The following is a 13,734-nucleotide window of genomic DNA, read 5'->3' on the forward strand; positions in this document are numbered from 1 at the left end:
CAAAACTCACCCCTTGGCTATACACCACTGTTAGTGTTGATGATTCTGAGTTACAGCAATGGTCGGCAAGAACACGTGTTTTCTATAGCTGTTCGTTCTATAGTTGTACTAATTTTTTTTATAAATGTGCAACTACAACTAAAACTACTCGGAAAGACAGTATTTAGTCCGCCGTCAAATAACTAACTTGATCGTTCGTTTGTAAAAGCCTATGGTATCCTAATCATGGAATCTATTACCCGTTTCTCAGAGCATATCGCGACGACAGAAAGTTTGAAATACACAGTCGATGATTTGGACCGGAGAAAATCCGGGAACGGCAAAAATCGACCTAAATCCGCGAAAACCACAGGCCGGACCACTTCCACGTCGCCCACGCCTGAATCGCAGCTCGAAGTAAGAGTACGCACATACATGTTAGTTTATCTCAGTTTATAGCACCCATAACTTGGAAATATACTAGTCACCCTTCAGGATCACCTGACCATGACCTAACATATGGGTCTCGCCTTCCGCCATATGTCACCTCATTTTGTCGCTTGCCTTTTATATTCTCAACTTTACTTTTCATTCAGTGTGCACGCCTCTTCTCTACTTCGCCTAGGCCAAGGTGGGTGTCTGATCTCAAAGACCACTCCAAGTCGTTCCGGCACCTTCCTATCTTTTCATTGTATCGGAGTTTTTGTGGTGTTTTGAAATGATGAAAATATTAATATACCGATACTGATATACCTAGAAAGCTTGTAAATGTGGAGTTATTTCGCAGAGGGTGTTCGTTTGGGACCTTGACGAAACGATTATCATATTCCACTCCCTTCTCACTTCAACATTCGCGCAAAGATACAACAAGGTAGGACGTTTGTAAGGTTTATTGAATGCACAGTCCGGCCCTGTACATGCGTGTAGCAAACACGAAGCGAAAAAACGTCAATAGGGCGGAAAAACAACCTTATTTCTGTCACAAAATCAGCGGAAATGACACCGGCACAGGTTAACTCAACATTGACTTTACGGCTTAATGTATGCAATATATAGTCTGTGCACGCTAATTATGACATGGTAACGGGAAACCAACCCGCAATTAAGGTAGAGAGCGGCGCTTTTGCGAGCTCTGGGCGGCCTTGGTCGGCTGCATATCTCACGCTTCCGATTCGGTTCAAATTGAAAAATGCCGCGGTCGGCCGATAATCCGCGTTACACATTTTATCGACTTGCAAATGAACAAGCGAGTTTGTCAGCTCGCGGATTAACGGCTGGTGAATAACAGCCTATCGAGGTAGGTATTTACTAGCTAAGAGAGAAATTCGAACCCTGATAACGGGCGGGGGCCCAAGTTAGTCCGCGTGTCAACCGAATAAATATGGCTTTACACCCGAATCAACACAAACAATGATTTCTTATTTTAAAGCCTCAGAATAATGGAACTCATGGCTTGAAAAAGGCACAAAATCTAGCAGATTTCAATTTAATATTGCTAGCTTTCATCGCGGCATTAGTCTTAGCTCAATAATATCCCCTGAAAAGTCTCACGAATGACATAAATTCGGGATACAATTGCTTAATGTATTTATATTGAAATGAACCCGAATATTATCGGCTGACACTCGTAAGGGGTAATCGTCAGCAACTAGTAGAGAATTGGAAAGAACATTGTCAATTAACAATCGCATCACGAAATTACGATTACGATTAGTAGATAATTGAAAAGAACATTGCATGTCAACAATCGTATCACCAAATTGTTTATATTTAGTGATGCGATTGTTGATATACAATAATATTTCCCATTATCCAGTAGTTGCTGACGATTACCCCTGAAGTTCTGAACCTCCAACAAGCTCTAATAGAAAATCATGCAGCTCCAGTATTATCTGGGATGCTCATTTGGAAAATTGACACGTCAGTTAAAACCTTAACGGCCCCCGTTCGCCGTTACTTTTCTCTCAAAATTCTGACCTTTGCCATGGGAAAAAATAGCAACCACCGACGCCGCGCTCGCTAGACAGTCGCGCTCGGCTGCTTATTTCCTGAAAAGTTAAATACGGCCGCTGAATTTTCCCACACCGCCGTTCGAGCATCGTATTAATCGCACCGAGAAATCTTATTTACACAAAGCTTAACGACGGGGCTAAAGCTTTGCTTAGGTCGCGGCTCAAGTGTTTCGGTCAGCCCGCGTACTAAAACCCGTAACGGAGCATCGTGCTTTTAGAGGGTACAGGTGGCCGTAAAGCAATCACGGGTAGAGGCATAAATAATGCCGGTAGTTGATCGATAAATTTATTCGGAAGCCGCTTGGGTGCGGAATTGGACAATTAGGGTTCTTCAAAAATTAATTTTTTTCTCAAATCGTACTGGCTACTTGATAAAAATGTTAGGTTACCTAATTTAAGCCTACACACAAAATTTGGTTCAATTCCGGCCTGTAACCACTTTGCTACAGGAGAAGAAAGTTTCTATTTATTATATAAAAATAAATAATTTGAAAATTTTCTGTTCACCCCATGAAAGTGTTAGGCTGTCTATAGAAACGATGCTCACCAAATCTGGTTCAATTCCAACCAGTGCAAGCGGAGTTACAGCCGTTGAAAAATTTGGACTTGAATAAAATAGTATTTACGGTGACCGATTCTTTGTTTATTTATTATAGTTGTGCTCACCGTAAATACCGTATATACAGCAAGTTTGCCTTGTTTTACACTATACAGCTCTCCTGCAGTATTTTCATAAAAACCAGCAATTAGATTATAATTAAAATTAAAGCAAAAAAACATTTCAAAAATTAGATTAGAATTAGATTAACGGCATTTCGCTTAATTAGTCTAATTATACAACTAGAATTATCTAGCTAAGTCTTGTATGATAGAACCCATATTGAGCAATTGATCAATAAGTGGCAGAGATTCCAGGCAAGTATAAACGAAACTGATGTCGTGCTGCTGCAGTTTTTGTGCCCCGATAGTATATTCTCAGCTTTTCCGAATACGTTTAGAATTACTATTACAGCCACGCAGTTTTTTTCCTGATTAGATTAGAATCAGAAATGCAGAATTCGCAAAAACTTGGAAATTCATACAAAAAAATCACTTCATACCAAATCATAGTTCGATCTTATAAGCACGAGAATGGCAAATGTCCGTACAACAAGCTTGGCTCGTTTCGCACTATACAGTTATCCTGTAGCATTTTCCGGAAAGTTAGAAAAATTACATCAGAATTACTATTATCACATTGAAACATTTCTTTAAGAATACCGCCATTACACAAGTAGAATTATCTTTATCCAAGTCTGCTGTGATTGCGCGAGACTTCAACGCCTGCCGCTGTGAGAAAAATCGTCCAACTCGCATTAAGTTGTGGTCACGGACACGCCGCTCACATAAACAGCCGCGTCAATCCGGATAGACGTGTACGCAAACTGTACAACTCCGTCACCGACCCGGCGGACCCCCGTATGTAAACAAGCCGTGTTGGAACAAGGCAAACAAAGGTCATCCCCCATTAGCGAATCCCAACGACGTGTACCCAAACTTAGCAGACATCCCCAAATACATTCCGTCAACAAAATTGACCGATGGGAGTCTAATTGTTACCTGGGACGCATCACGCGTACGGAAACAAAGCGTGTTTTAAAGCGGCAGGAGATTGGAAATTCTCTGACGAATGCATACGGTAAACCGGCGAAGCGAGAATGAATCTATGCCGGACAAATTCAGACTTAACTATCTCATATCCAGAGTTATCTAATTCGAGTTATTAGTGCAAAATGCAGATATTCTAACTTAATTTGTGAAATGTTTCTATACGCTCCCATGTTGATGCTAATCTGATACTGAATATCCTACAGAACTGTATAGCCCGAAACGATCCAAGCTTGTTGCACTTGTACATACATTTGTATTTTCGTGCTTGTTAAAATAAAATCTGATTTGTCATGAGCTAAACTTGGATTTTTTGTTGTATTTCTTTATAATTCGGACTTTATTTCAATTTCAGTATTCAGAATTCTGTAGTTCTACCTCGATAATATAGTAATACCAAAATATTATACGATTACGAGTGTATGTAGCTATTTACAAGGCTGGCCCAATCTGCGGGCCCTTCTATCAGGGTTAAATAGTTTTCCCAAATTAGATTAGAATTAGAATTACATCTACAAAGTTATTTCCCAATTAGAGTTGAATTATAATTACACCTAAACAGTTATTTCCAACTTGGAATAAAATTATAATTAAAGCTGTTGAGTGCTTTCCAAATCAGCTTACAATTAGAATCATTGCTACACAGTTTTCTTTTTCAAATTAGATTAATATTGGAATTATAGCTACACAGTTATTCTACATTAGATTAATATTGGAATGATAGCTACACAATTATTTTCAAAGTACATTGATATTGGAATTATAGGGGTAGAGTTTTTTTCCGACATAGATTAAAATGGGAATTATAGCTACACACTTTGTTTCCCAAATTAGATCAAATTTTGAATTATACACTGTAAAAAATCTGGTAGATTTACTGGGAAATCTCTGTAAATTTTACAACGAATTACCGGTCGCAGCCAATAACTGAGCGTAGCTTGTAATTTTACATTTTGATATGTAATATTACCTTAATTTAGCTGTGAAGTCAAGTTACCAGAATTTCTTCGCAAAATTACTGACAGTCACTCGTTACTGAAGTTTACCGGTCTATTGGCAAAATTGATTAGCTTCAGGATCGCTGCAGCCAATGTATATGGGGAACTGAATGTTACTGATATATCATTCTCGTGGTGATTTGACCTGATTCAACCTCGTTCGCGAAACTGGGGTCTGTCATACGGAAATTGGTGGCCCTAGTACCAATTTCAGTATAGTATATAGTAGGGTACAAGAAACAACTGGCAATTGTAGCTTAATGTGGTTTGACACCTTGGCCATTATATTATATTAAGGCTATGGCTATACGGCCGGTCTCGCTGGTTACATTCGTTGTCACGGATAGAACTGATAAGTTTGAAAATCAGTTTAGAATGTATAATATTGTTTGGGAAATTAGAAATATCAGCACCGCATGCCCAGTTGATCATTTGTTAATGGCGGACAAGGCGACCAGTAATGGGTTACATTAGGTTACCGTTACGCGTTACTGGGTTTCTGAGATTCGTTGTAAACAACCAACGCACAACTGTGACATCACAAGCAGCGTCTGGTTAAGTAAGTACAGTAAGTAGTGAACAACACTTGGAATAAATATCAATTTATACGAGATTAGATGACAAAGAAAGGGACTATATGTAATAATAAATGTTTCTGTATGGAAAACACGACCTAGATCAAAGATTATAACGTGGCCAGTAAATATTATTGGTGGCATATGTGTGCGGATGAATATATCACTTATTTCGAAATCGCCAGAGTGTCGTCTGGCCAGTGGCCATTATTGAGATTTGAGCAGAGGGTGGAGCGAAGCTTGTTGTGCTTGAAGAAAGTGGACACGATCGTTGAAGAATACTAGGAATGCTGAATGGGGTACGCATCGTAAAAGGTACAGTACTACATAGCATTTGTTACCGTGAATATCTACGACTGTGAACACCACCGGGAAGACTTTGATTTCATGATTGAAATATTTCATTCGCCGCATTTTCTGTTCTATTTTGGGATATTAGTCGACTTATATAGTGACCTGTGCCACCACATACTCCGCCGCGGAGGAGTTGAAACTGTTGGTTTCTTACTGTCATTTTCGGGCCATACCATAGAGATGTTTTCATTCACTGCTGGATTTGTTTGGCACATACGCCACCTCAAATGAGGAACCTTTTGCTTCAATACATTAGATAAAGTATGTCTTGAATCTCTGCTATATCATGTAAAATGCGGAGCCGTCATCCCACAATGTACCAGTACCGGTACTTCGAAACATGTTATATTTTTGTTAGCCCATTTGTCTTAGTCTTTTTAATGTCATGTCTAGGTTAGCAACTTTGCTTAATATAGCGACTTATGCATGAATTCTTTTCAGTGGAACTGCATGTTACACAGAAGGAATGCGGACGAGAAAAAGAAACAACTGGAAGTTTGGCCGGTGGTGGAATTAATTCACCTTTTCTTGAGACCACTCGTGTTACTGCATGTCTCCTAAAGAAGAATTAGACCTCCAGCAGCAATACTTTTCCATCGATAACCATTTCATCGTGAATCATGAATGAATATACAGTTTGTACCAATGTCGTTTTGGGAGTGTGAAGAAACTTTTCCGATATTTTAGCAATGCGTTGCTTTGCGATAGGTATGGATGTACGCGAATTAACAAGCTGATATGTAGTCCTGATTTACACGGACAGCATGTAGGTAGGTAGACGGTAAAATTACAGTCTCGGTCGTAAATGTACAGGTGAACATGTAGATTGGATATACCGCGGGAGACTGTAACATTACAGTCTGGTGTGTAAAGTCAGATTACCAGACGAATGTAAGTTAAATTTACGTTGACTAACGGTAATGTTATATTACCACGAAATGTCTGGCTACCGTGCTTCCAAACATTTCGCGGTAAATCGAGGTTTTTATTTTTTACAGTGTAGCAACACAGTTTTTTCAACTTAGATTAAGATGTGAATTATAGCTACACAGATTTTTCCAAATTAGATTAAAATTAGAATTAAAGCTAAAGACTTGAAATTGAATTACATTCCGAATGAACAAGAAGTGTAACAAAATCAAGTTGACTAAATATCGAATCTCGCAGATGTCATTTTCATAAGCATCATGAGAATGACAGTACCAAATGTTTTTACACTGAGCTTGGCTCACACTCACATTCGTCCTGTAGTATTCTCAGGAACACCGGAAATCAGATTAGAATTAAAATGATAGCATATAAAATCTCACAAATTAAACAATATTATTTGGTTGCCAAAGAATGCCTTCAATGTTTCTTCAACCAGCAATGTCGTGTCAGTTACAAACGATTTAGAGATCAAAATTTAAAAATTACGATGGGAAAAGCGCATTTTGGGTGCACGCTGATGATGTGACCACAATATTCAATAAAACCCAGTTACCATGCGTAACTATCCACAGAACTGACCTTACCCTTGTGTTGTCCTGTTTTGACACGGGGCTGAACTTCTACCTATATCGACTACACGTTAACGCCCATTCCAGCCATAATGCAGTCGCCCGTAGGCCGCACCGCCATTAACCCGCAGCCAAACACGAGGGCTTCGCAACCGTGGGAATGACTATCGTCCGTTCTGTGTTTATGATGTAGCGTATTTCACCCACGACGATGCAGGAGGCTTTTACCGTCGCCCTTAAGCATTGGTGGCGAACCATGGCGCGTATTGAATTGATTTTTGACTTCACGACAGCGGTTCTCAAACTGGGGGGCGTGAAAGCATCTGAAGGGGGCGCGAAGCTGCGGTTAACTGAAAAATTTTGTCGCGCTCCGCGAGATTTACCTACGATTGATTGTTGTTACTCTCTGTATAGTCAGAATCTCATATTCGGGAATTCTCTCATCAACAGTCATAACCTTCCATTCCATGAAACTATCCGTTGGGATTGCTAGCATTCTGGTTGCATTTTGTAATATGACGATAAGGGGCGCGCGAAATTTTTCACAGTCATAAAGGGGGACGTGTCTAAAAAAGTTTAAGAACCACTGCTTTACGGGAAAGGTTTTGGCGTGGCGTCCCGGAAAATTGATGCGAATCGTTAGGCCAAGTGTGTATGATGCAGACCATTGACAACTACAAAGTTTTAACCTTTTCTAAATTAGATTAGAACAAGAATTAGACTATTAGAGCTACACAGTTTTTCCAAATTAGACTCGAATTGAAGTTATACCTACACAATTCTTCCCAAATTAGATCAGAATTGGAATTGTAGCTACACATTTTTACTAAGTAGACTAGAATTGAAATTAAAACTACACAGTTACCAAATTAGATTAGAATTAAAATTATAGCTACACGGTTTTTCCAAATTAGACTAATATTAAAATTATAGTTACACAGTTTTTGCCAAATTGGATTGGAATTAGAATTATACCTACACATTTTTCCCAAATTAGATTAGAATTAAAACTAAACTGACACTGTTTGTCCCAAATGAGATTATAATTATAATTATAATTATAGCTATGCCGTTTTTTTTTCATTAGCCCCATGGTGCGTACGGAGTCTGAAAAACGTGGTGACGATAGCTCCTGCCCGCTGTGGTATCAAAATGAAGTCAATGAAAAATATTATTTTTTGGTATTTAGAGACGTATTAATCCATCGTTAACCTGTGACAGTTCGTTTTAAGTGTGCGTATACTTCTTCGGAAGACAAATTCCATGGCAAGCAGTGAAGTCTATCATCGTTGACCAAACTCTATAGTGTGGCAATCTATTCCGTTGTCTATAAACCACAAACACAAATATGGGTATTATTGTAAAGTTGAATTCACTATTTTCGCGTACCCGAAGCTGTCGCGATATCAAAATGGCGGCTTTAGCGCATGAGCTTTGTGGCTAAAATCTACTGCTTCACATTGAGTATCAACGATATGACCTGACTGAAAGACACAAATTCGCAGTCTTTTTATCATAAGACTGATTTCTGATCGCCAAATTTAGCTCTAAGGCCACGCTCCCATATCAGACACAATAGATGTATAATTCTCATGGCACTGCGACTGTGTAAGTATAGAATGTAAACGTTTACATTCTATAGTGCAAGTGACATTCGACACTAATGAAAACTAGCGTATCTCAATCTGTGGCCGCGCAGGCCATCGTTAGCAGAACCATTCACAAACTTGATACTCCTGACGGCATGTTCTGTGACGTAATACTGTCACCGGACCGCACGCAACCGCTGGCTAGCTTGGCGTCTGTTAGGCTCTGACTGACGAAGAAAAGCCGACTTTCGGGGCATGTTTTTGTGGGAAAAGGTGTCGGCGTAAAAGATTTATCATCAAACGCGTTTGCTTGTTGAGTAATTGTACTACGATTGCACAGACTGTAAAATTCGAATTTTTTTAAAATAATTTTCTTTATTGAATTCTGAAATTTCAATTGGCTATGCGATGATGCGGTTTGTACTAGGCCTAGAATTCACATTTCACACTGGTATTTTATCATCACAATTTTTGAAGTGATATCAATAATGTCAATGCTCAATTATGTCCGTGATCTAGCGGGATGGAATGTTGGTATTTAGATGCGACAAAATGTCGACCGATATCGAAAAACGACATATCAATTACAAAAAACAACGTGCTGCAAAGTCACATAACGCGATGTTGTCGGATGGAACTTTTGTGTATACGAGACAAAATATGTACCAGTTCATGGTGACGTAACAAACATCAGTGACATATCAATTTTCAAGAAATATCACGCATAGCTTCTGGGAGATACAAAACTTCAATATACAATAAAATAATACACATTGAAATAAACCTGAATATTTTCGGCTGACACTCGTCAGGTGTAATCGGAAAGGACATTTTATATTAACAATCGTATCAAGCAACAATTTCACATGTCGCGATATTTTGTGATGGAATTCTTGTATATATGTCATAGAGCAACAATACCAGTTTATCGTGATATAGAAACACATTACTGACGTATCAATTGCAAGAAATATCACGCGACATTTTTGTATATATATATGAGACAAAAATATGTACCGCATTATCGTGCTGTAAAAAAACATTACTGGCGTATCAATTGCAACAAAGTCCCTTTCGCGATATTGCGTGATAGAATTTTGGTGTATAGATGGGACACAATATCGACCAGTTTTTGCGCTGTGGAAAAACATTACCGACCTATCAATTACAAGAAATAACATGCCACAAAGTCACGATATTGTCAGAATACGACACCGCTTTATAAGTCTATATCAAATTCGACCCGAAATACGCCGCGTTCACTTTGATTGGGCTACGCATAATCTGGATTAGCTCGCCGTGGTAATTTGATATTCACTTTATGGTATGCAGTTTCAAGTGCGTTCGATATGTGTTAACGATGCCCGCGCGACCCCAAAGTCACGTTCAAATCTTCACATCCGCTCGTAAACTGCTTTCCCATTAAGGCCACGTTTCCAGGCCAGATGCGAGTTGACAGATATGCGTCGAAATCGATTTTGGAATGATGCGCGAACATTCTAATGGCACTTTAAGCGGCTTTATTCTGTGTGGGTGAGGCCTGCGAACCAGCGCGGTTGCTGGTACGGCGTGTTCCGAACGCGTGAATTACATGCAATTCGATCCCGCGTCTTGGGGTCGGGTTTCGTGGCTTGCCCTGGGGTTGTAACATCGAAATATCGAATCCCTTATGTTCTATGGTACAACAGGGCAGGAAGTTAATGTCGATGGCGTGTAGCTCAAAGGCGTACTCGGGTTGTTATCGCGAGTTCAACGATCGTTTCCGCGGGTCGCGGCTAGATAATTCTAGTCTAATTTATGAAATGTTTCTTTGCTCTAATTTTAAATCTAACCCAAGTTATGTTTTCCTGAAAATGCGACCACAAAGCAAGTACTATACCAGTCCTCCACCGATTTATATATAATTTGGTTTTATTTCGGCCATCGCGCGTTCAAAATCGAGACGTCGAACCGATGTCGATGATTGAGACTGTATATTTCCCTTTCAGGACGCGACGCTATCGTGCAGCCTTGGCTTACGGATGGAGGAACTGATTTTTAATCTCGCCGACACTCATTTATTTTTCAACGATCTCGAGGTGAGTTGTGTTGCAGAGGTACTTAAAATCTAGTCAGCATTGCCGCTCGGGTAGAAGTAGAAGTAGCCGTTGTCAAGTAGTTTCAAAAAAGTAGATTTGGTTGAGGGGCTGCGTACTTTTAGTGCTTAATCGTAGCTGGCTACTTTCAAAATTGCAAGAGATTTATAGATAGCTGCAATTAAAAAAATATATTCAGTTACCGTGATACAGGTGATATTTCACGCTGTTTTCTATGAAATCTTTGCTCAAAAAAGCGATCTTATCCCCAAAACATTATATATTTTTGAGAATCGATATGTAAAAAGTACTTTTGTTCCGAAAAACTGTTCAAGAATAAGTGGGAGTAGTCCCAAAACTACTTTCTGCATTACGGAATCGAATTTGTGAAAATATGTGGTTTCACCTAAAAACTGTAGTGTGTAGTTCAAGTGAATAAACATATACTTGAGTACTCTCAAGAAGCAGAGATACTTCGTTACTCACAACCTCTGATCGTGTCTCCTACTCAGGGCGAGTTCTGATATCATATTTTCATGTCTGTGACGTGATATTTAGTGATACGATTGTTGATAGACAATGTTCTTTCCAATTCTCGACTAGTTGCTGACGATTACCCCTGACGAGTGTCAGCCGAAAATATTCGGGTTCATTTCAATGTCAATGTACTATTCAATCATATTAACTAACACTGATTCATTTCCAGGAATGCGACCAAGTCCACATCGACGACATCTCCTCGGACGACAACGGCCAGGACCTCACCAACTACAACTTCGGCACGGACGGATTCCGGGCCACGTCGGGCGGGGTGTGCGTGGCCGGGGGCGTGCGCGGCGGCGTGGACTGGATGCGCAAGCTGGCGTTTCGGTACAGGCGCATCAAGGAGATTTACGAGAGGTACGCGGCCAACGTGGGCTCGCTGCTGGCGCCGAGAGACAGAGACTCGTGGCTGCAGATCAGGCAGGATTTGGAGACGGTCACGGACACGTGGCTGACGCTGGCGATGAAGTCGCTTAATATTATTAATCAGAGGTGAGGGGTTGGTTTTGTGTGTGACTAAGCGATGTCAGTATTACCCACAGGCTTATTTGTACAAACTATACTGGAATTTTAAAATGCGCAACTAGAACTAGAACTAGAACACTTGCAACTAGAACTACTCATTTTTCAACACTTGCAACTAGAACTAGAACTAGAACTACTCCTTTTTCGACACTTGCAACTAGAACTGCTCACTTTAAAAAATCACAGCTAATGTTGGAACTAGAACTGGGCACTTTTCAATAGTTGCAGCTAGAACTAGAATTAGAACTTCTCCCTCTTCGAAATTACCAACTATAGAACTAGAACTCGAACGGCTTACTTTTCAAAATTCAAGACTATACCTAAAACTAGAACTACTCATTTTTCAAAATTCGCAACTAGAACTACTCACTTTCAAAGGTCACGGCTAGAACTAGAACTACTCGCTTCTCAAAATTCACGAATAGAACTAGAACTACCCACTTTTCAAAACTAGCTACCACAACTAGAATTCGAACTATCACTTTAAAAAATAGAACTAGAAATAGAACCATAACTAGCGACCTTTAAATACAATTCCCAAGCAACTAATAGAATTCTGCAACGGGAACTAGAACCAAAGATACTCTCAAAACAGTAGATTGTTGACAGTCGACAAACTAGCTAGATTGTTAGTTTGTATGAGTCCGTTTGTAAGACAGCCGCTATTGTCGTTTTCAAGTCGCGACAATCGCCTTTAAATATTCCCTTTCGTACACAGGCCGCATTGCGTGAACGTGCTGGCCACTACAACGCAACTCGTGCCGGCCCTGGCCAAGCTGATGCTGTACGGGCTGGGCGGCGTGTTCAACATCGAAAACATTTACTCCGCCACCAAAATCGGAAAAGAGAGCTGCTTCGAGAGGATCATTCAGCGGTTCGGCTCTAACGTCACGTACGTGGCGGTCGGAGACGGGCGAGACGAGGAAAACGCGGCCAAAGTGGTGAGTGAGCCAGGGTTGGACAACTGGAACACCTTTAGCCTTTCGAATTAGATCGGAATTAGAATAATAGCTACACAGTCTTTTCCCAAAGTAGATAAGAATTTGAATTACAGCCACAGTTTCTTTCTATATCACATTAGAATTGGAATGATAGCTACAGAGTTTTTCACAGGAGTTTGGCAGTAATAGATATCAGGAATTATTATTGACGCAACCAATTTCCTTTGCAGCACAACATGCCGTTCTGGCGAATATCAACGCATTCCGACCTGATGGCGCTGCACCACGCGCTAGACCAAGAATACCTGTGACACAACCAACGCGCGGCAGTCCAAAAAAAGACTTGACAAATTCCAGGCGACAGCCGGACGACGTCATAAAGACTCTCGTGACGCGAAAATGGGTCCTGCCCCGAGTCGGGGGAGAGTGCGTGTTCAAGTTGCTATTGCCAATGCGTATTCAAAATCGGCGTCTCGTATATTTTCTATCCTCCGCGCAATGCTGTTACGAAAATATGCATCCCCGTCGACGCAAGTAACGGTTGTTCGCGCTGCCGGCGTGGTGTAGCGTTCGTTGTGACGGATATAAACACGTGCACAATTGCATAATATATTGATATTGAAAAACACGAATATTTTCGGCTGACACTCGTCAGGGGCAGACTTTGCCAACTGGAAAATTTTCATATTTTCCAAATTAGATTGGAATTAGATTAATAGCTACACAGTTTAGTCCAAATTCGATTCAAATTATAGCTACACAGTTTTTTTTTAATTACACCAGTATTATGATTGTATCTACACAGTTTTGTCCAAATTAGATTAAAATAAAAATAATAACTTTACAGTATTTTCCACATTCGATTAGAATAAAAATTACAGCTACACAGTGGTTTCCAAATTCGATTAAAATTAAAATTGTACCCACGCAGTTTTTTTTCCAAATTAGACGAAGATTGTGATTATAGCTACACAGATTTGTCCAAATTAGAGTAAAA

The 13,734-nt window shown here is 40.0% G+C and overlaps 1 protein-coding gene and 1 long non-coding RNA gene across 2 annotated transcripts in view; both read left to right on the top strand.

The window, feature by feature from the left end:
* LOC145448795 (protein phosphatase EYA2-like) overlaps nt 1-13,734 on the top strand; it is a 68,376-nt gene extending 54,642 nt beyond the window's left edge. The window contains exons 11-16 of the mRNA XM_080327245.1: nt 251-396; nt 767-850; nt 10,642-10,731; nt 11,435-11,763; nt 12,515-12,737; nt 12,968-13,734. Of these exons, the coding sequence (XP_080183371.1) occupies nt 251-396; nt 767-850; nt 10,642-10,731; nt 11,435-11,763; nt 12,515-12,737; nt 12,968-13,048 (953 nt within the window). The 3' untranslated portion in view covers nt 13,049-13,734. The remainder of the gene's footprint in view (nt 1-250; nt 397-766; nt 851-10,641; nt 10,732-11,434; nt 11,764-12,514; nt 12,738-12,967) is intronic.
* Nucleotides 3,186-6,211, top strand: LOC145448796 (uncharacterized). The gene is made up of 2 exons (XR_013918028.1): nt 3,186-5,526; nt 6,007-6,211. It is a non-coding gene; the product is annotated as an uncharacterized LOC145448796 (long non-coding RNA).

Source organism: Botryllus schlosseri, chromosome 10, assembly GCF_051294905.1.
Source record: "Botryllus schlosseri isolate E-star chromosome 10, Bs_hap1, whole genome shotgun sequence".
NCBI lineage: Eukaryota > Metazoa > Chordata > Ascidiacea > Stolidobranchia > Styelidae > Botryllus > Botryllus schlosseri.